The sequence below is a fragment of the Leptonotus elevatus genome, chromosome 11 (assembly GCF_054856555.1).
Source record: "Leptonotus elevatus isolate MCC_2025b chromosome 11, RoL_Lele_1.0, whole genome shotgun sequence".
NCBI classification, from domain to species: domain Eukaryota; kingdom Metazoa; phylum Chordata; class Actinopteri; order Syngnathiformes; family Syngnathidae; genus Leptonotus; species Leptonotus elevatus.
In genome coordinates this window covers 1,512,132-1,536,494 of record NC_141249.1, presented here as the reverse complement: position 1 = coordinate 1,536,494, position 24,363 = coordinate 1,512,132, and the positions used below count along the sequence as shown (strand labels likewise).

Sequence of the window (24,363 nt, the reverse complement as noted above, 5' to 3'; positions counted from 1 at the left end):
GGTTTCAGTTCAAACAGCACTAAAAACATTAGCGCCAGGCGCCAATTGGACAAGGGTGACTAAAAATCCCGGAAAGGCTTTTGATTGGTTAGCTATTCAACTTTCGACGCGCAAAATGTGAGCGGGGTGCGGGTTACCAGTACAAGAGCATGACTGGAGGCAGAGTCGGCAGTGTCGTCACGAGTCGGCCATTTTAGGTCAGAGGACTTTTTTTGTAATCAACTTTATTGAACCATAGAATAAGTACAGAACAGTATACCCGAAATAAACAAAATGAAACATTATATATTGGTATATTAGTGTACAGCATAAAAAATAAATCAACACCACAAAAAAAAACACAATAAGGACAGGGGTTTCATTACCTTCCAAATATATTTGTTTTTGTTTTTTACAAATATTGGCTTTTCAGAGCCTTTCTGTTATGAGAGTAATTTATAAGTCCAATATAGGTGATCATATCAATGTGGAAGTGTGTAAAGTTGGGATTTTTATCTCCATACCTGCATTTATTAATATTTTTTGCCATAAGTATTAACAAATTAATAGTAAAAAATAATATATAACTGGATAGCCGATAGCCCATACACGCCCGTCCATGCAAGCCGTTGGAGCAACACGGCGGCCATCTTGCTCCTTCCATCTCACGAGCAGACTACTATACGGTATATATACAGCAGGGGTGGGCACACTTGGTCCTCGAGTGCCGGAGTCCTGCAGATTTTGGATGTTTCCCTTCAAGCTCTGCATAAGCTTGGCAACAACCCTGTTGATCGGAATCAGTTGCGTTGTAGCAGGGAAACCTCCAAAACCTGCAGGACGCCGGCCCTTGAGGACCGAATTTGCCCACCACTGGTATACAGATTAGACATATACAGCTCGTAGGCAGTTAGTATGGCAGGGGGCGGGAGTGGGAGGGATAGGAATTATTTGTGTTTTGATTGTTGGTTGTGTGTTTTTGCAACCGGTTTTGTTGTGCCCTATAAGAATTATTTAATAACCAAGTTCAGTAGCCATTCTACTGAATTTCTTACATTTCCCAAGTAGGCAAATTTAAAATAGTTTCTTGAAATTGTCGAGGCCTCCAGAAGCTCCATAAAGTTAAACAAGTTATGAATAGATTAAAAGATATGAAAAGCCCAAATTGTATTTTTACAAGAAACTCATCTTCTGGATGTGAGTGACCTAGCCGTGAGGAGGAAGTGGAAAGGAACTGTAGTTACAGCACCATTCACATCCCAATCTAGAAGTGATGACAATGATTCATGAATCAGTTCCACTCATTATCATAATATTATTAGGATGAAAAAGGAAGATACCTCATTCTTCGAGTTTCTCTCCTATCGGAACACCTGGTTTTAGTGTGTAAACGTTTACGGGCCTAATGCAGATGATAGTAGATTCTATAATGATCTTTTTCTAACATTGTCCTCACTTAATGGTTTACATTTAATAAGGGGAGATCTAAACTGTGCCTTGAACCCAGTTATAGACAGATCTACTGGTGTAGATCAAACACATAATAACTGTAGAACAACAATCCATAGATTTATGAAAGACCTGAAATTGTTAGCTGTATGGCGAGAAAGAAATCCTGACACTAAGACTTATTCTTACTATATAAATACATTTTGTACCTATGCTAGGATCTACCTATTTTTAATTTCTATAGCATTACGACACAAAATTTCTGATTGCTCTTATGATAATATAGTGATCTCAGATGATGCTCTATGTTACCTGACTTACACTGATAATAAATTGAGAAGAGATCCCTCAAAATGGCAATTTCAACACAAGTGGTTACATGATGCGGATTTAATTGGTTATTTGAATGAACAAATATAGATATTTTTTCAAATTAATACAACTCAAACAACTCAACTCAAGCGGTTGGGATGAGGATCAGCACCTCCAAATCTGAGACCATGGTCCTCAGTCGGAAAAGGGTGGAGTGCCCTCTGCGGGTCGGGGATGAGATCCTGCCCCAAGTGGAGGAGTTCAAGTATCTTGGGGTCTTGTTCACGAGTGAGGGTAGGTTAGAGCGGGAGATCGTCAGACGGATCGGTGCAGCGTCTGCAGTGATGCGGACGCTGTATCGGTCCGTTGTGGTGAAGAAGGAGCTGAGCCGAAAGGCAAAGCTCTCGATTTACCGGTCGATCTACGTTCCTGCCCTCACCTATGGTCACGAGCTGTGGGTCGTGACCAAAAGAACAAGATCCCGGATACAAGCGGCCAAAATGAGTTTCCTCCGCAGGGTAGCCGGGCTCTCCCTTAGAGATAGGGTGAGAAGCTCGGTCATTCGGGAGGAACTCAGCGTCGAGCCGCTACTCCTCCACGTTGAGAGGAACCAGTTGAGGTGGCTCGGGCATCTGGTTCGGATGCCTCCTGGGCGCCTCCCTGGGGAGGTGTTCCGGGCATGTCCTACCGGCGGGAGGCCCGGGGACGACCCAGGACACGCTGGAGAGACTACGTCTCACGGCTGGCTTTGGAACGCCTTGGGATCCCGTCGGAGGAGCTGGCTGAAGTGGCTGGGGAGAAGGAAGTCTGGGCTTCCCTGCTAAAGCTGCTGCCCCCGCGACCCGACCCCGGATAAGCGGAATTGAAGACGGAACGGAACGGAACAACTCAAACATCAGTGAGTATTAAATGGGAAGCATTTAAGGCCTTTCTTAGAGGACATATCATAAGCTATACAGGGTCTAAAAGCAAAAAGACTCGTTTAGTTAGACAAAATTTTGAATCTAAAATTAAGGAACTTCAAACTAAAGTGAATAGAAATAGTAATTCACAACTGGAAAGTGAATTGTTGTATTGGAGAGCTGAATATGAGAAATGTTCTGCCGATAGAGCGGCGTCAAGTCTCCTTAGACTTAAACAATAGTTTTACGAGCAAGGTGAGAAGGCAGGTAAAATATTGGCATGGCGAAAAAAAAATTGGAGTACAGACTGCCAATTACAGAAATAGATCTAGATGGACACATGGTTTCGGATCCCGAAAAAAATTATTTGGCTTTTAAGCAATATTATACGAAGTTGTACGAAGCACAATCCACTATACAGGAAGAACATATACAAGTTTTTTTAAATTAATTTAGAGATTTCTACTATTTCAGATGAAAATAAATTTAGTCTGGATGCAGAGTTCACCAAAAAAGAGATATATAAAAGTGATAGATAGTATGAAATCTGGAAAAGGGGCGGAGCCTGATGGTCTTCCAGTTTATTTATATAAGAAATACAAAGATAAATTATCAGTCCCCTTACTCGAAATGTTTAATGAAGCCTTTACAACTGGCAGACTTCCTCCATCGCTGAATATGGCTATGATTACTCTCTTACCTAAACCTGGCAAACCGTTAAACAAATGTGAAAATTTTTGACCAATTAGTTTGTTGAATTCGGATCTGAAGATAATTTCTAAAATGCTAGCTAAGCGACTTCAATTGTTGTTACCAAACTTGATTAACAGGGATAAAAATGGTTTTATAAAGGGGAGACAAGGAGTTCATAATGTGAGGAGATTGTTGAATGTAATTTATAGCAACAAGTGTGCAACGGACACAGCCCTTCTCTCGTTGGATGCCGAGAAGGCATACGACAGATTTGAATGAACATATATCTCTTTGAGGTTTTGAAGAAATTTGGATGTGGCCCAAACTTCATCAAATGGATTAAAATTGTATATGTGTTAAATCCTCTTCCCCTATCCAGTGAACTCTTAACCGTGGTACAGAGACTGAACAGGCATGTTCTCTTCTCGTTGCTTTCGCACAAACTTTATTTCTGCTTTTCACCGCTCAGAGCAAGCTCCACCACATTCATTCACTCCCTTGGACCAACACCGCCCCCTGTGCCAAAAGTGCGGCACCGCAACACTCTATCCCCCATAATACCACTCTTTAAAGGGCCAGGCTTAGCCTGTAACACTACCCTGACTCCGGATGACTGTTAACCTTTTAACATCACTCCAGCATGTCAAATAAACAAATTCTTAATGGATGTTAGCACACATAGGTATTAAACATTATATCCCTATTCAGTAACCACTACTCACTTATCTCTGAAGGCACTAGGTATTAGCACAGCTGTTATCCAGCGGGGTCCGGTAGTGGTAGGCCTTGAGTTTATCGTGGTGGACAACCTTGACCTTTGACCTTGGCCCCTTCTGGATCTGGTTCACCAAGTTGTCAAGCAGGCCCACAATGAAGTAAGTCCCTTCATTGAGTGCCTTTAACAAATACCACACAGCATCACCAACTTTATACTGGGCCTGGCAAATATTTTTGTCATATTGTTTCTTTTTGTCATACTGTTTCTTTGCCCTCTCAGAGGCCTATCCTAGGGCCTCTCGCGCTAGTCGGTGCGAGAGCTCAAGTTGTTCTTGTAGTTGTACAACATATTCGGGTAGTGAACTGGCACTAGTGTCATCAGGGGGGAGGCCAGCCACTAAGTCCATGGGCTCAGTGACTTCTCGACCAAATAGCATCATGTTAGGGGTCAGTCCAGTAGAATTATGTCGGCTGGCTCTGTAAGCCAAGACTGCATGGGGAAGCATCAAATCCCAGTAACCAGTGGCACCTCTTGGCGGTGGCCACCAGTGTTTTTTGTATTGTGGCGTTGAAACGCTTTCACTTGCTCGTCTGTGGGTAAAAAGGGGTAGTGTGATTATTTTCAATCCCTAGTAACTGGCACAAGCTCTGGAAAACAGCCGATTCGAAATTGGTCCCCTGATCACTGTGTATTCTATATGAAGCCCCATATCTACATACCCATTTGGACACAGTCTTTTCGGGCACTGTCACCGCCCTCTCGTTGGGGACGGGTTGGGCTTCCACCCACTTGCTAAAATAGTCTTGGACAACCACAATGTAACAGTTGTGTCTGTCAGTTTAATCTAAAGGTCCCATGAGGTCAACTGTGATCCTCTCCATGGGGGCTCCAATCCTCACAGTGCCCAGGGCAGCCTGTGGCGTCTTCTTTGGCCGGGCCTTAGCGGCACAACTGGTGCATGTGCGGCACCACATTGGTCACGTCGTCCCTCATATTGTACCAATAGTTTCTCGTCTTGACACGTACAAGCGTTCTTTCCCCCCCAAAATGATCCCCGACTACCCCCTCATGCATCTGTTCCATTAGAGCTTCACGTAATGTGCGGGGCAGGAGGATCTGTAGGTAGTAAGTTTTACTCTTCGGGCAGAAAAAATTCCTAAGTAACATCCATCCATCCATTTGTCCTCACGAGGGTCGCTGAAGCCTATCCCAGCTGGCTTCAGGCAGTAGGTGGGGTACACCCTGAACTGGTTGCCAGCCAATCCAGGGCACACAGAGACACACAACCATCCATACTCACAATCACACCTATGGACAATTTGGAGTGTTCAATTAACCTGACATGCTTTGGAATGTGGGAGGAAACCTTAGGAAATTCCTAAGTAACACCTCCTCTTTAATGTACAATCTTTCCCACTGTGACCAGTATGCCTTTGTGGCAGGGCAAAGGGCAGCAATGGAGGACCACGGTGGCCGGTTCCCTCCACTGGCTACCCAATGCCAAACCGGTGCAATGTCAGAGTCATTCTTTTGGGCCGTGCCAAGCTGCCCTAGAGTCCAACCCTGGAACAAGCTAGTCTGTTGTGGTTCACTTGCTCTGTGGACACTTGGACAGTGCTACTTCTCGTGCCGGCCACCCCCACTAGAGGCTGCCCTGTGGTGAATGTGAAAGGCTCGGCTACTGGGTTGGCGCCAAACAGTTCACACTGCACAGCTTTGTCCTGGCACCTGTCACTGATGAGTTCCGGGTCTTATATAGTACATGGGCATGACTCCCGACACGGTCGCCTCAGACTGGATGCTGATATGACATGAGGAAGTCCTCAGGGTGACTGGTGTAGCCCCGGGGTTGAAAACTCGAATAGGGGTGCACGTGAGAACAGGCATTACAACTTCACCCAGGACAGCTAACCCTTGGAGCCCTATCCCCCGCAGGACCTTGGCAGTAGATGACTGGACGATGGGCTGGAACTGAGATGGAAGAGAGCTGTAGTGGTGTAGGGACAAGACGTTTCTTCGGGCACCAGAGTCCAGTAGAGCTCGCATTTTCAGTCCATGAACAACTATCTGAATGCACATTTCTTCCTCTTGGCCTTTACTGCACACAATCACTTCACTGGCATCATGAGGTGGGTTTTGAATAAAACTCACAGGTTGTCGGGGGCAGCGTGAGGACGGACACTGCCTCTGTACGTGTCCCACAGCGGAGCAATTATAACAGACGGCCTCTTCTTTGGCCGTCCCACTGGAGATGGCTTTATTAGGACGACGTTGGCGACGTCTGGTCACCTGCTGCGGCGGCAGTGGGGGAGTCACAGGGGCACACCTTGGCTGGTCACACGCAGAAATTGTAGTATTCTCAAACACCATGGCTGTTCTTGTGGTGGAGCCACAGGGCCCAGAACCTGGCCACATCATCTGCGCTATGGCCCTGACAGCATCCTTTGGGACCTCATGTTAGTGTGCAAGATCATATGCTTCAGCTAGCGTGCAAGGTTTTTCCTCTCGAAGCTTTTGAATTATCTCGACATCTGCAGCATTAGTAAAAATCTCTACAGCAATAATGTCTTGCTCTAGTTCCGTGCAGTCACCATAAGCGATGGCAAACTTTTCATAGATGTCATCCCGAAGCATGTGCAGAGCTTCACCTTACTTCCGGACTCGCCGCCTTAATTCAATTCCGATGACCTACACGAACAAGATTAGAGAAAATGTTGACAAAGGATGGGCTAAAAAAGGGTATAATTTCTGACTTGTATAATTTTCTAATGTCCCAAGTTTCAGAAAGCTTCAATGATAAGTTGAGAGCCTGGAATTTAGACTTGACTTTAGTTCTGTCGGAGAGAGATTTGGCAAAGAGCATGTACTTTGGCGCACACCAGGTCTTTTAATACATGCCTACACCTCATTCAATTTAAATGGTTAACGAGGGTGTATGTGACACTATTGGACCTACATAGATATAATGTAAACATTCCGGATATTTGTCCAAAGTGTGTGGAACATAGGGGTACATTACTACATTGTATGTGGCAATGTCAGAAGATAGTATTGTTATGAAAGGAGGTTAAAAATGTGATGGAAAAGATTATCCTTAAATCTGTACCCAAAGACCCCAAGTTGTTTTTGTTTGGCCTCTACCCTGAGAGACATACATTTTCTTGTAATGAACGGACGCTTTTGGATTTATGTGTGCTCAATGCCAAACGATGCATATCCCTTTCTTGGAAGAAATTTTACAGACCAACGTTGGAACAATGGAAATGCCAAATGTTAGCAACTCTTCCATTAGAAAGAATTACATATGTTTTCAAGGGCAAAAAGAACACATTTGAAGCGATCTGGAAGCCTTTTATTTCATTCATAAAGAAATGATGATGTAAGTAGATTGGATTTATTATTATTGGATTTAAATTGAATAGGAATACTTAGGGAACTAGTTAGTGTTATGGGTACTTATTTTGTTTTTGTTTATTGTGTAAACATTGTATGATATCCTGGCTTGTATTTGTATTTTTGGGGAAAAATAAAATAATAAAAACAGTTATGGGGGGAAAAAAAAGTTAGTTTGGACTTCATCTCTACCTGTTAGCTCTACTTCCACACATTTGGGTCCTCAATCACACCCGAGACATAACATGGACAAGGCCTAATTCACAGACCATTAGCATTGGCGTGCATTTTGCATGCATGCCATCCACGTTTAGTGCACTGGTGGTCGATGACCTTGAATCAAACACAAAAGAGAGATTAATAGTAGAGTGAGACTGTACAGCATATGAAAATTCAGATTTCCATTCAACAGCGCAGTTTTAGTCTACTTGTTTTTTTTTTATTGTTTTTATTTTGCCATAAAAAAGGACAGAAGAAGAAAAGAAAATACAAAATAATGAACAAAATATAAACCTAACTTTCCAACGACATCTATCAAATACTTCCCAGCTCAAATGAAAATCAGAAACATAAAGAAAATGCCTACTTTATATAAACTTTTGTACATTCCTATTTGAACAAATGTTCTCTTTTTTTTTCATTAAAAACTAAACTAAACAAAACTAAAAAACAAAAAATAAGACAAGAATCTGACCAACAGTCTTTATCAAAGACTATCTAGCCAAGAGAAATGCAATTCATCACAACACAAAAAAACGTTACAAACATAACCAATAAACCCTAAAAAAACAAATCAATAAAAACTAAACAATCTGACAGACAACCTAAACCAAGGTCTATGTAAATAAAACAAATATAATTCCATCACAACACACACAAAAACAGACATGACCAAATAACTCAAAACATACGGTACTTGTTAGAAACATACACATTCACATAACCTACAGATATATACACATACATATATCCTGCTCCACGTTCAGTTTTAGTCTACTTAAAATAATAGTTCACAATACTTGAGCTCTAATCATCTAAGTCACAGGTGTCAAAGTCCTCAAGGACTGGAGTCCTGCATGTTTTTGAGGTTTCCCTATTCCAACACACCTGATTAGGATTATTATCAGGCTCCTGCAGAGCTTGCTGATGAGCTGATCATTTGAATTGGCTGTGTTGGAAGAGGAAAACTTCTAAAACATGCAGGACTCCAGCCCTCGAAGACCAGACTTTGACACCTGTGATCGAAGTAGTGATCGGCCTTTCTAACTCAACACATAGATATTTAGTGGTTAAAATGTCATCACTTAGCCCAGTGATATATTTTTGTATTCATCATCATGATATAAACATTGTGACATAATTTGAAATGTGACTACTGTACTTCATAAAACAACAAGACTTGTGACATAATTATTCAACCATTTGTCACAGACACTTTCCAACACAAAAGTTGTTTCTTTTGACTGAACAATAATTTTGACAAACACACACACAAAAAAAAGTCTACAGCGACTACAGACAGTCATGCATAAATTAAATAACAATAATAACACATTGGCTGACTGGTTAGCATGTCCACCTCCCAGTGCAAAGGACATGACGTCGAATCCGGGCTTCGGCCTTCCTAGTGAAGTTTGCATGTTCTCCCCGTGCCTGTGTGGGTTTTCTCCAGGTTCTCCGGTTTCCTCCCACATTCTAAAGACATGCACAGCAGGTTAATTGAACACTCTAAATTGTCCCTAGGTGTGATTGTGAGTGTGAATGGTTGTTTGTCTCTGTGTGCCCTGAATTGGCTGGCAACCGTTTCAGGGTGTACCCTGCCTACTGGCCGAAGCCAGCTGGGATAGGCTCCAGCACCCCCGCGACCCTAGTGAGGAATAAGCGGTGAAGAAAATGGATGGATGGATAAAAGATCAATAAAATAGCAAACAGTTTATGTGTAATTGTTGCATATCTAGTTTAGGATGTTCCACAGCACCTTTGCAGCTGTATAAATCTGCTTTTTCAGCTGTTAATCACAACACATTACAATATATTCAATATATTCCACCTAGTAGATTTCAAGAAAATTTCATTAAAACCAAAATAGAAATAGAAAAAATCGATTCGGCAATATATCGCGATATTACAGCACGCAATTCTCGAATCGATTCAATATGCGGCCGAATCGAATTTTAAACATACATTTTTTATGGAAATATTCAACAAAACGTCTTGCTTAGGGTTAGGATTCACACATTAAGCATGGAAGAATGTTATATTAACGGAACATTAAGCCTTAATAATTTATTTCAGTGCTGTTCAAACATGAAACAGACTGCAACCTGTTTGTTAAATGCAGTGGCTCAGTTATAAGCCTGAATTTTCAGATAAATAAATACATTTTCATACAAATCTTACAGTGTACACGTACAATTTTATTGATTTGTATTTTTAAAATTTGCGAGAAAAAAATCGCAACAATCAATTTATAGATTTGTAACGGGATTAATCGGTATCGAATCGTGACCTATGAATCGTGATACGAATCGAATCGCCAGGTACTAGGCAATTCACACCCCTAATACATATATATATATATATATATATATATATAAAACTTGTCGCGGCTAGATATACCGCATGTAACATTAGTTCCCCTTTACTCACTTGAGGATCATGAGGTTAGAGGAGACGCAAGTAGCAGGGATGGGAACATACCCCACCCACCCCCCAACCCCCGTAGTCCACGCACCTGAGTCCACCCACCCAAGTTGATTACAAATCTGTGGGAAACACTGAGACTAGATTGGACTAAAACACTCATTAATAAACAATAACTGGGACTAAATTAGTACGCATTTTCGTCAACTAATGAAGATGAGACGAAAATGTGCTTCACTTATTCAAAATTGTACTAAAATCGATGGACATTTCAATTCATGAACAAAAACGAGACGAAAATGTTATGATTTTGTAAAATCTTGTCTCTGCCTATCTGTCTCTGTAACACTACATTGTAGCATGGAACCATAGTAGCCACTTGTTTATATACTGTAATTGTGTGTCAAGTTTTTCATCAAGTTTTAGATCAGAAATGTTCAACATTGTAAAAAGATTGTCCTGATTAAAATTAGACTAAAATGTTGACAGTTTTTGGTGACTAAGACTTGACGAATAAAATTATGTTTTCTTGTACTAAAATAAAGACTAAAATGCTAGATTTCAAGTTGACTAAAAATGGACTAAATAAAAACAGGAAAAGGTTGACTAACTATGTTAAAAACTAACAAGCGTGATTGAAACTGGACTAAAACTGAGACAAAATTTTAAAATGGCTGACAAAATTAACACTAATTCCACCCTGGATTGATGATCTTGCTCTAGAATGATGTTTTAAGAATAGTCAGACTCAGACAAGACCAACAACTAATTAATTATTTAAGAGGTCAGAAAGTAGCCCTGAATACTAGACACATTTTCCAGAGAAGTTATTATGAGTTATGTTTAAGTTTTTATTTTTATTTTTTGGGGAATAATAGGGTCAATAAAAATAATATAAGGCTGTGATTTAGGATTGCACAGACCCACACTCCTTTTCTGAAGATGGCGGTATTGGACGAAAATTGTTTGCCAAAACTCCAACAATTTAAGAAGAAGAACAAAATATATCATCTTCCGGATTTCGCAACATTCGATTGGCTGTATTAAATTCGTCAACGGAAGTTTGTCATACAGTGCGGGAAAATATCGTCCTTTTCCTCATGTCATATCAGCATCCAGTCTGAGGCTAGATTTTTGGCTTATTTTATCCACTCCATACTTTAAAAACAAATTAAGTCGTTGACTTCAAACAGAAGACGGAGTTTTCACTACGTCGTCACGGACAAGCGAAATTGGGTGCGTATAAAACTGTAAGATGAGGCTAATGCTTATACATAGTTCGCAACGGGCAAGAGTGCTTTGTGGTCGTTTCTGTTATCGAAGTGGATATTTCCCCGTGACACGTGTCCCGTCTGTTGTGTTGTTTGGGAAGTAATAATGAGACATGGTTGAATATGACGAAATTTACACTGTAGTGAACTAGTTCCAGTTACATATTACAACACCGGCAGAACAGCATACCTGAAATTATATAACGGTTTAAGCAGAATAATTGGTACAACACACTTTAGGTGTGGAGCTGACACGGGCACAGGTCCTCTCGGCAGAGTTGGTTCTTGCTAGATTTGCGACTGCGGTCAGGCCAGTCTCCACTCGAAAAGACGAAGCCAGCCGCCCAAACAATTGTTAATATGTTTAAAAAAATTATTATTATTAACATAATTTTTGGGGTGGGCGCTCTTTTTTTTTATGCTTTATTTAACAAATTGAAATCACAAGCCAAACATAGCAAACATCAAGCAAACAAACATCATCACAGTACACAATAATCTCACAATAACAATAAAATAAAAAAAGAAAGTAAAATAAAATATATGCCAGGTGTCTTAAACTAAGAAATATTAAAAACACCAAAATGAGAACACAAATTTAAGGTCTTGATAGCCTTCTTATTTTTGGAAGTAGAGATGGATCGTAAATAAATAACCATCTCTTTCAATAACTGGAAAAAAAAATAGGTTTAGACTTCACACATTTATGAATGTAAAACTTAGCAAGATAAATTAAAAGATTAATCAAATAATATCATTTTTTAAATGAATTGTCATGGTTCAAAAATCCAAACAAAACATTCGGTAAGGAAAGCTCAAAATTACAAAAGATATTGTCCAAAATAAATTTGCAAATGTCTTGCCATAGCTTGCGAGCATAAGAACATTTCCAAAACAGATGCATGTCTCTGATTGGGAGCCACAGAAGGAGCAGTTTAGACTTATATCATAACCAAATTTAACAAAAAAGGATATCTTATAGGAAAACAACGATGAATAATATTGAAAGACACTTCCTTTACCTTGTTCACTAAAAATAATTGTTGAGGCATGGTCCAAAATTTTCCCCAACATAAATTTCCTTACACGACAGTTCCAGTATGATATTGCAGGTGACAGAGACACAATATCAGTTTGGAAAAGAGCACGGATTTTGCGATTGTTTTTATGACAGGAAGGGTTGAAACATAATCTACCAATTGCTGATTCAGTGATATCAGCAATAGGAGTGTCAGCTACAACACCAGCATTAATACACCAGAAGGAATAGCATAAAAAACTACAGCAAATTGTTTAGGCGTCACAGGCATCAGAAAGTGTAGAAGAAATTCCTCATAAGTAAATAACACTCCTCTGCTGTTAAATAGTTTATTCACCCAGATGATTTTATGATCAAACCAAGTCTTTAAAAAAATGGATTTGTTCTTGTAACAAATGTCTTGGTTATTCCAAATAGAGTAGCGGTGTGGTGAAAAGTTATGCTTGTAGATGAGTGACCAAGCAAGCAATGACTGCTTATGGAAGTTAGATAAGCGAATGGGGATTCTTTCAATTTTATAATTACATGACAACAGAAATCTTAATCCACCAATTTTGGAAAAAAAAACATAGTTCGAAATACAGTTCCAAATTGAGTCAGGATTATTCAGAAAATATCTAATCCAGTTAATTTTAAATGTATTATTTAAGCAGTCAAAATTTAAGAAGTTAAGTCCCCCTTTCTCATACGTATTCATAACCACAGATTTTTCAATGTAATGTGTTTTATTCTTCCATAAAAAATTGAAAAGCATCTGGTCTATGTCTTTAATGGTCGTATTATCTACATACAATGAAAGGGCAGCATAAGTAAGTCTGTAAATACCTTCTGCTTTACTTATCAAGGTTCTACCTCTTAAAGACAAATCTCTAAGAAGCCACATATTAAATCTTTTTTTTAGTTTTTTTCAATAATCGGTGCAAAGTTCAGGGGACTTCTGTTTTTTTTTTTTTTCGTTTTTAATGATAGCTATTCCTAAATATGTAACCGTGTCTTTGACAGGAATGTTCAAAATCGAGCCAACAGCAGAGTCTTTCACTGCCATAAGCTCACATTTATTTACATTCAGGTATAGTCCAGAAGCCCTAGAGAACACATTGATGATATCCAGAGCAGACGCTATCTGGTCAGAGTTTCTGAGAAAAAGAGTGGTATCATCGGCTAATTGACTAATAAATATTTCTCGCTCTGCAACTTTAATTCCTTTTAAAGTGCTTGACTTAATATGGTTAGCTAAAAGTTGCGCAACAATGAGGAAGAGGTAAGGAGAAGTCGGACATCCTTGTCGGATTCCCCGTTTAATGTCAAAACGAGGAGTGGTACCAGTACTCAATTTAATAGAGCTGTTATTATTAGCATATAGTGTGCGAATAGCTTTACGGGAAAAAAAACCCCAAAACCAAATTTATTTAAAGATTTAAAAATAAACTTGTGTTCCACTGAATCAAACGCCTTGTAAAAAATTTCAGAAATAGGATATAACTATTGTCATTAATCAATTCAGAATAATCTAAAATGTCTTAATACCAGCCTAATATTATTAGCTATATGCCTATTATTCATAAACCCGGACTGAGGTTCATCTATGAAAGCATTTAAAACTAATTTAAGTCGTTTGGCAAGAGCAATTGCTAATATCTTATAATCATTATTCAAAAGACAAATCGGACGGCAATTATCAAGAAAAATCACATATTTTTTTGGTTTAGGAATAAGTGTAATTAGACCTTGGGTTAAAGTAGGAGGGAGCGATCCATTATTAATACTTTCTGTGAACACTTAACAAAAAGGGGGTCAACTGCTCGGCAAATATCTTATAGAATTCTGACACTATTCCATCGACCCCAGGAGATTTATTTAGTTTAAGACATTTGATGGAATCCGTAATTTCTAGAAGAGTCAAAGGAGCAACAATTGTTAATACTGTGCACGGTAACATGCCGACATGCCGCTGCCTTTGCCACCTTCAAAATAAAAGCTGCTCAACACCTGGTTTTGGTAAAAAAATTAAAAAATAAAAATAAAATTCAAAGTGTTATCCCAGGACGGAACCGATTCTAAGGGACACTACACCGCCCCAGGTAGCCAACCAAAGTACTTTGGCCAAAATCTGATGTTGCATTTCAAAATAAAACTCCTTTGAAAATAGAAATTTTGACCAATATTGCTGAGTTTAAAAAATAATAAAAAATTCAACGTTTGTTATCCCAGGACCAAACCAGTTCTACAGGCTCACTATGCCAACCCATGTATCCAACCAAAGTACTTTGGCCAAAATCTGATGTTGCATTTCAAAATAAAACTCTTTTGAAAATTAAAATTGTGACCATTATTGCTGATTAAAAAAAAAAAAATCATTTTGTTTGTCAAAGTTTGATTTTGGTCAAAGTACTTTGGTTGGATAACTGGGTTGGTGTAGTGTCCTGAAGAATGGTCTGGTCCTAGGATATAAAACTATTATTTTTTAATTATTTTTAATTATTTATACAACTAAAACTAACCATAATTCGAGAAAAAATGTCCTTCGTTTTAGTTTTTGTTAATAAATTTAATGCATGAGCCTTTGGGGATGATTTTAAATGTGATTTTATGTAGATTTTTATTTATATTAACCGGAATAAGGACGTGTGAAAGTGTGTCACACAAAAGTGACATCATCGAGCAGCAGCCAATAAAAAAGCACCTTCAGATGACGTTGCTCCCATGGTGTTTTTTAAATATTGTAACACACATTTTACAAAAAACTAAAACTAATACTGAAACTAAATAAAACTAAACTAAAACTAAGGATTTATAAAATAACTAAAACTAATAAAAACAGAAATACCTTGAAAACTAATTAAAACTAAGTAAATTTAAAAACAAAATAAAAACTAACTAAAATGAAAAATTCCAAAACTATAATAACCCTGCCACCAATGCAACGATCAATATACAGTGTTTCTTCGTTTTCCGATGGGCTTAGGTTCCAAAAAATACCCGCAATAAATGAAATCCGCGAGGTAATTTTAAGGCTCTAAAACCCCTCACCACACAGTTTATACACTTTTCTCATCAAGACATTTACATTTTCTCACATTTCTCTCATGTTTAAAACATTCTTAATGTTCAAACTGTCATGAATTTTATAAAATAGGTACATCACTGTAAAAAAAGCATGCAAAATGATTATTTTTTTTTTATCTGCAAGGCCGCAAAAAGTGAACCGCCTTATAGCGAAGGAACACTATTATATTACTTGGATTATTTTATTACAATTTTAAATACAAAAATGTAACTAGAACAATCAAAGAATAACACCATTAAATTAAATGCAGTATATCAATTGCACATACAGTACTTGAGAAATCCACGAAGAAAGCAAAAAAAAAAAAACTGAAACAAAACAAAAAAATCCTGCAGTAAACTATTTTTCAATCTTTATTTTTCACAGTTAGATCTTAAGGCTGTAGCGTAGCAGACTCATGGCTTTAAAATATGGGTTTAAAATATTGATATATCAATATCGAATCAATATTGCTTTTCATAGCCCAATATTCATAAAACCATGTATCGATACTTATAATAGGCTTTTTCCGGAAAATAATGTGCCCGAGGCGAGCACGTACTTGTTCAAAGCCTCGTGTGAGCATTGTTCAAATGTGCTCTTCTGTTATTCAGAGTACCCCAAAAGGAGCCCAGTGCTTACAAAAAAAGGAAACAGCTCAAGCATGAGCTGCTCCGAGCTGCTGATTGTTATATAATAGTGGTGGGCAAATTCGGTCCTCAAGGGCCTGCAGGTTTTGGAGGTTTTGCTGCTGCAATGCAGCTGATTCCAATCAACAGGATCATTACCAGGCTTATGCAGAGCTTGTTGATGAGCTGATCTTATATCAGCTGTGTTGGAGGGGAAACATCCAAAACCTGCAGGACTCCGGCCCTCGAGGACCAAGTGTGCCCACCCCTGCTATATAACTTTAAAAATGGGCTGCGTTTTAATGTTCTCCCTCTCGAAAAATACACACATGCAAACACACTTTTTAGACAGATGCACTATGGAAAAGTTTTTCTTTTTGCAGTAGTTTTAAATGGCTTACCTTAACTAAAATTTTGCGTCACATTGGAGCCAAAAGTAGAATTCTGATCGTTTTCCTGACCAATTAACCGTAAATATGGCCAACTTTACAGCCTGTGCTGGTAAAAAATAAAAATAAAAATCCAGTCGCACGGGCATGAGTACATGTTTATGAGTGGTGCAATGGCTCATCTTTGAACTGTGATCTGTATGGATCATGCGCCACGGTTCAGGACGTACATAGTTACGCGCCGCCAAGGTCAACTTCAAAATAAAGGCCTTCCAACTAATACATTGAGGTTAATGCAATTGCTTTGCTACCTGTATTTTGAAATTGACCCACACAGCGCGCGGTAGGCATCACGGCTCAAGACGGCTAGCTTGACTTGTCCTCACGCGACTGTCGACTTCCAACATCAGCACAACGCCGTCCCTAAATTATATTTAATTGCTAATTAAGGATGCTAAGAAACAGCTAGTTAATTAGTCTGTCATTGTATGATATGGCACAAATCTTCAGCGATATAGCAATTTACAGGTCTGTACATACCTTAAAGCAAAAGGGCCTCTAAATATAGTCCAAAATGTAGTGTGCAATTCCTGGATCCCAAAGTGTTCGTGACACCCAAACTTTGAATAGCCATAACTCGAAAACTGTTTGCGCAAACTTCGGATTCTTTATTTTGACATCATAAGGCACTAATGGAATGAAAATCAGGCAAATTGAAGAGGTACCACTGTTGAGGTTTTGGGGATTTGTGTGAATTTACACGGAATGACCCAATACAGATAGAGATGCACCCGTAATTTTTCTCCAACTGTAATACACTGTTAGTATTTAGTAACTGTTTTCTATGAAGTTATTTTTTGTTGCTTATGTATTTTCTGTACTTTGTGGTTTTCCTTTGTTGTTTAAACTTTGTTTGATATAAAACACAGAATGATGCAAGCATTTTTGAAAGCAACAACTGCTCAGACAACTAGACCTCAGAAGGACAAGTGTGCTTCAGGGATCAGCATAGAGAAGAAAACCAAGCTTACTCCATGGGTTGAAAAATAGTATGTATCAACTACATAATTAAATTTGTCAAATTATCCTGATCTTCCTATACTGCAGCGATTCTCAACCAGTATGCCGGGGCACATTATAGTGTGTTGTGAGAACTCTTAAGCTCTGCCTCGGGAAATTGTCAAATTTTACTTAACTCATTTGCACCCAAAAACGTATAAATATGTTTTATTTTAAATATTACCATGCTCCCAAAGACGTATTTGTTTTTTAAAAGTTTTTTTTTAATGCTAGAGCATACATAAGGCTTTGATGCAGCCTCTGAACTGAAGAGCATGCTTGAAGCAATGCTAGTTTTCACAAAAACGGCCAGCAGGTGGCAGCAGAGTATAATAGCGTATTTCCACTGGAGCCCATCACCACGCAAAGCCAGCACGGTGTTGGCGAGCGTTTCCATTACAGCTGACCCTGTCGGAAGTGGACCGTGCGGAGCTGCTCGCGGTCCTCACGCCTACATTGGGCCAGAGCGAGCCTAGGGGCCTCATTTATAAAGCTTGCGTACGATAAAAATGCGGCCAAAACTTTGTGTACGAACATTTCTGCGCCAAAGTTGGTATTTATAGAAAACAAACTGAACGTGAAACTTTACGCGCCGCCACGTCAAGTCTGAACCTACCGTACGCAATCCGCGCATTCTGGAGACATGGAAAAACAGTCACACTAACAGCTTTGTGGTGCATTTTGATTCCTCAATGCCAGTTATGCTGGATGTTGGGTCACATTAATGTTTGTTTTGCTCCAGACTTGCTCCGATGACACAAGTACACCGCGGAGCAGAAAGCACACGAATGAACTTAAATAAACATTTCAAACGCTCGTCTTCTCTCATTGATCACCTATCTTGAAAAAGCCTCGTGCAATAAATCATACTAATGTGGACAAATACTGCATGCATTACATCATTGCGTCCCGCAACAATTTACGCGCCTACAGTAATTTCATCCGCCTGTCGGCACAAATGTCATTGCAGTATAAAAGGCTACATACAACTATTATCTTGACACAAGACCATACGGATGAACATTAGCTAGAATACAGTCAGGTACAAGCATCTTTGCTATGGAGTTTGACGCTTGGTCCTGCAAATAAATAAATAAAGGAAAGAAATGCGTCAATAAAGTCTGTCATAAGCCGTCCACACAGCCGTGGTGATGTTCAATGAAGATCCATAAGAAACACATTGGGAATAATCATAGATACTAATAATAATAACAATAATGAGGCGGCCTATTGATCACCTAGTTTTTGCCTGTGCAGTGACAACTAAATTTCTCTATAGTGCATTAAGTAAAGACAATAAGATTGGTGAAATTATATCTATATATTATATTTTTAAGCTCACCTTTTGTATCATACCAAATTATTATTATTATTGTATTTTTTTCTTTTTCTTTTTTTTATCGCTGTGCGCCCTGCGGCCAATAATCACGGCCTTCCGCGACTCGACCTCTGCATTGAGGGTTTCATAATATACATCTTTGTATTTTTTAAATCTTTTTTTATTATTATTATTCACACAAAAATTCAATGTAGCCTACATCATGGTGAAGTTAGCCTTCTTTCTTGCCTTTCCCTGTCTGTCATCCATTGTTTTGTTTTGATGACCGTCGTCACGTGCTGCTTATGAATACGCAAAACCATTAATGAGTAGATTTGCATTTCTTAATATGGGGGAAGGGGGGGGTGGGGGATAGGAAGACTTAGGGCGGGGAATGGCGGTTGAATCAGCTGCGCACACCGGGAGGGGAAAAAAAACAACTTGCCAGCCGTGTCCTTTTCGACAAGTGTTCGTCTTCTTCTTCGCTCCCACTGCTATCAGTGTGTATAGCCTCTAGAGCTTTCTGACAATAAAACATCGTCCTTTTCTTCGCGACGGCAATCCTCCTTGCGTTGTGAGCTCTGAAGAGGCGCCACATCTGAAGCACCACAAAAAACTGAACAAGCAACCGATACCGGGCAGCGTCGTCATCCATGGCTTCCGTGTTTTGGTTATGTGTTGTTTCCCGCGCTCTACTATTGTTGCAGCCGGTTATGCGTTACTTCCGCCCAGCGTCCCAGATGCACATTGGAGGTGGAAACAGTGCATCCGTGGGTTTGGCTGAGCTGACCCGCCAGCAAGCCGAGCAGTGCGGTGCTGGGCTCCAGTGGTTATACGTTGTAAGAGACCAACCAGGGCCATGTTGCAAAAATCTCTTTCTCCCACTGTTTTAAACTGATTTGTGAATAATGATGAAACTTGGCTATATTCTAATGCTAAATGCTGCAAAACAGAAACAGAATAAAAAATATTTTTGACTCTAATCTTTCTTTTGACAGTTTCCATGTTTTTATAGCAATAAAACACAATATTCTGTGGGCCTTGCAAAATAAGTCAAAATCCAGTAAACCAGCTGGGAGCGAAGGGGGTTGCTTCAGTGAAAATGGCTAGGAGTGAATAAGTTAATTGGCCCAAAAAATAACAAATAATGGTTCTTTGTTCATCTATGCCAGTGACTTATAGAGACACACAGAACAATTAGATGTCAGAAAGTACATAATTGACATGACATGTATATCTACTTTTTGTGACATTTGGTGTTCTGTGAGATTTTTCTAACTTCATATTTGTGCCTTGACTCAAAGGTTGGCAGCATCATGCATCAATAGCAGACATGTCTTAATCACAGGATTTTTGGAAGAGTGTTGTGAATATTTTAACAGCAGTACGCAGAATGCTTAATGGATATTTTCTGGCTCTGCATTTTATCGTAGTAGGCCAAAGTGGGTTGACGAAGTCACCTTTCAGGAAGAAGCCATAGCGGTGCTGAAGAAGTCACTGGAAGGAGCTGATGTAAGTTTGTTGCTTTATCATGATAACGTAACTGCTGTGGTGCGCACACATTAAAGTAATAATGTGATACTCCTAAGAAAACACAAGGAATGTTGACTAAATATTAACTCCACATCCCTACTTCTGTTAGCACTGTACATGATTTGACAGCCATTGCAGTGCTTAAGCAGAATTTGATTTGATTGATTTGTGATCACCTGTGCTTTACTACCCAAGTCCTGACACTAACTGTTCCACATCCAGAGGTCGTCTCGGGAAAGTAGACGTAGGAGTAGGGCTGGATGACTAACCGAAATTTTATCGTGATTTCGATTTTGGCTTCTCTCGATCATTAAAACTTAATGATAGAAAAAATTACGATTCATGTGCAGAATGCCGCTAGTTCCCTATGTTGTGAAAGTACCTTGAATGCACCATGTAGCAGAGCGGAGCGAATCAGTGTGATTCTGCCGTCCCTATATGTCCTTTAAGCTGTTTAATGACTTAAGCTGTTTAATAACACAAGCTGTTTAATGACACTCCAGTTGGAGTTAATTGTGTAACTAAAAACGCGATAAGGAGAATTACATACAGGTGTGTATTTAAATACAAAACATGCTTAATTTTTAAAACATCGCTAGCCTAGCACAAATGCTAAGGAGCTGTCAAGCATGGCGGATCCCCACTGATCTGTATATATTACTGGCTAGCCAATAGGCCAAGACTTTTAAAGCCGGGAGGCCACAATATTACTCCTCCCTAGAAACATTTCTCGGCATGCGATCCTTTACATTTACAGTATAGAAACTGGAGAACATTTAAGACAGTACTTACTACTTAGTAGAAACAGCATGATTTATGAAGTTTTAAATGTGTTAAATATAAACAAGAGGACTTCAGACATTCTACAACTTGCCTTAAATACATTCATAAATTATATGTGACCCGCTCTGGCAAAATGGTCCGCATGTCGTGTAATTTGACCATAATAGAGCAGGAGGTCGAAAATGTCTATTTTACAGGGATGAGATTTTTCCGCTAATTCGCGGAATTCCGCTTTTTTTATCTCCAAAAATAAAATTTTACAATTTTTTAAGTGGTAAAAAATCCGATTTCGTCTCTCTACAGCATTCCATTTTAGTGTTTCCGTAACTGAAATGAAACGGATCTTGCGTTTGGCTGAAGTCTCCGTGTTGACCAATAAACGCGCTTGTTATAAAGGCATAGGAGTATGCCATTGTTTGTTGACCAATAAACGCGCTTGTTATAAAGGCATAGGAGTATGCCATTGTTTGTTGACCAATAAACGTGCTTGTTATAAAGGCATAGGATTATGCCATTGTTCATTTCTCACACGTTTTTGCCGGGTGTTTAAAGAAAGATGTCCGTGATCGAACGCAAAGATGCTCCGCGAGTTAAGGAAATTGACAAGATCGTAAAAAACAAGTTTCGATGGGACTGGTTAGAGAAGGATATATCTACAAATGTTGGAAAGAAGACTGTGACGAATTTGTTCAGTGACTTTATTCGGAAGATCGATCGTGCCGGGAAAGCGCTTTGCATTTGGTGCCATGATGATGGGGAACTATGATCTCGAGGTGAGAGAATACCAGTTGGACAGTGAGTTACCAACACCTTTGGACTCAGAGGGGAAGGCAATTGCACTGGATCGTTGGTGGGCTTAAGTCTTTGCTGTTGGAAGATACCCAACCTTGGCCAAGATGGTGAAGGCTCTCATGAGTTGCTTCCATGGGCCGCAAGTAGAGGGGGCTTTCAGTGTCATGGGTGATGTCCTGAACCCCAAAGCATGCAGAATGGACATAGCCACATACAGTTCTATCCAGACTGTGAAATATGCCCTAAGAGCAAGAAAGACCACCTCTGTCAGCCATTTTGGCAGGAAAGACATTCTGATGGATCCTATGCAGTCCAAACTGTGCCTAAATCTGAGGACATCCTCCAAAAGGTACAGGGAGGAGAAGGATGCAGAAGCAGCTATGTTGTCTGCAAAACGAACAGAACTGGCTGTGAAACAGGACACCCAAATGAGCAAGGCTGCCTCAAGAAGAACCATCAAAGCTGCACAGAAGCAGGCTAGAAAGACCCATTCCAAAGCAATGAAGTCTAGGAGGAAGTAGTGTTTGTGTCATGTGAATGGATTGTGCTCAAGAATGAACACTTGTATATTCCTGTAAATATGTTGAATGTTTTAATGAGTAGAAAATAGAAAAACATTATTTATGTGTTAACTTAGTAATCACATTAGTTAGATATGATGATATTCTCAGTGATAGTTTTTAAAAGCAAAGGCAGTCCAATGTTTTTGAATGTGACTCATTTTGAGTTGACTAAAACTGCAATTTTATATGGGATAGTTCAATATACATTGAACATTTATGCTGTTGTTTTGTCTATTTCTTTGTCATCTGAGTGCATTGAAAGTACTTAAAAACACGGAAAACCCATGAGCTCCGTGCTTGTCCCCCCACCAGGGCACTGCCCTGGACCGAGCTGGGTGCCCGCGGCCCCCAGACCCCCGGCTAAATTTTCGGATAATTTCACTTTGGTCAAATCACATCCCTGATTTTGAGATTTCTCCACAAATAGACTCCTTGAGGTCTCTAGTTTCATTTCCCAGCAGCACTAAGGTAAAAAATAATAATGGAAGTGTATGAAAATAAGCAATTATTAGACAGTATGCATCAAAACTAGGGAGTGTTTTAAGCCTAGCTGCTAGCTAGCTTGGTTTATTAGAAACAACCCGGATTTCCTCCCCTCAAACATCTTCACAAATGGTTTATATGAATGTTGTGAGGATAAGCGGTTCTGATAATGGATGGATGGATGGATGGACATAGCAACTAAAAAAGTCGAAGTACACCATAATGAGTTATGAATGAATGACGCATGATAAGCCATCATACCTTGTAGTAGAAGCGCATAGTCGTTCCGGTTACTGTGCTTTGCAATCCAAACAGAGATAATCTTCTTCTATTTTTAATTCAAATAGTGCTGTCACTAACGACTTTTGTAAAATTTTAGTCACCTATCAATTACTCCATCAACTAATTGCCCCACCTCCCCAAAATCGATATATTTTTTTCAAAATGTATTTATTAATTTTTTATTTTTAAGTCCACTAATGCTGAATTTAATGGATAAATAAATTCTTATTGTTCCTTATCTTCAGCACACATATGCATGTATTACGGCAACAAAATTAGCCTACGCTAAAGGATTAACAATCGCGATTAGCATGAGCCCTGAATAAACTCTAATCACTTACTTAATGTACTTTTCCTGAAAATCACTTCATAGTTCAACATATGAAAAATCCAATATGAGCCCTAGCTAAAACCCACATGGGCATGGAATGGGCTAATGAATGGGCCCCCTCTAGGCTGCCCAGCCGGGACTCGGTTAATTGTTGACTTGTTGCCATGAGAACAGGGATTTAAACCAGGGTACTATGGAACCAAAGTCAGACACCCTAACCACTGAACTATGCAGCCACATGATAAAGTAGCCGTTATAAATATATTTAACGTGACATCGACATCACTGAACTAAGATCTTAATTTTTGGGGAAGTCTCTTCTGTAAGTTAAAATTACTTCCAGTGGCCTAATTCAATTTGTTGGAATGTCAGTGTTTCCTGTGACAAGCGAGGAAAAGGAAAATGGCGCCAACTCGTCTCTAAAACTGAGAAGAGCTGGTGCGAAGGTGGAGCTTAATTACATCTTTAATCTACAACTCTGTAAAATAACACCTAATTTGGGCACCATTTAACTTTAAAGTTAAAATATGTTTCCAAAAATATCACCCTGAAATTTTAATTTACAGGGTTATTCAAAAAGAATCTGCCAAAATCTTCACACAATAATTCAAAAATTAAAAACAACAGAAAACTCTAGCTTGGACACGTGTTGTACATACCTTCAAGGTTTTATTTCACATTTTACAAGTGCCCTCGATGTGGTTTCCACTGGCAGCAAGGACAACATCAAGCCAATAAGAGAATTCCTCTCAAACA

At 39.3% G+C, this 24,363-nt stretch overlaps 2 protein-coding genes across 2 annotated transcripts in view; one reads left to right on the top strand and one right to left on the bottom strand.

The window, feature by feature from the left end:
- LOC147165148 (protein ECT2-like) overlaps positions 1 to 176 on the bottom strand; it is a 48,257-nt gene extending 48,081 nt beyond the window's left edge. Inside the window, exon 1 of the mRNA XM_086089410.1 lies at positions 1 to 176. This exon is cut by the window's left edge and continues 147 nt beyond it. The gene's annotated coding sequence lies outside the window, so the exon portion shown is untranslated.
- Positions 177 to 11,131: 10,955 nt separating this feature from the next.
- Positions 11,132 to 24,363, top strand: part of rfc4 (replication factor C (activator 1) 4) — a 34,755-nt gene continuing 21,523 nt past the window's right edge. Inside the window, 3 exon segments of the mRNA XM_086088947.1 lie at positions 11,132 to 11,325; positions 17,393 to 17,512; positions 20,274 to 20,352. Of these exon segments, the coding sequence (XP_085945073.1) occupies positions 17,394 to 17,512; positions 20,274 to 20,352 (198 nt within the window). The 5' untranslated portion in view covers positions 11,132 to 11,325; position 17,393.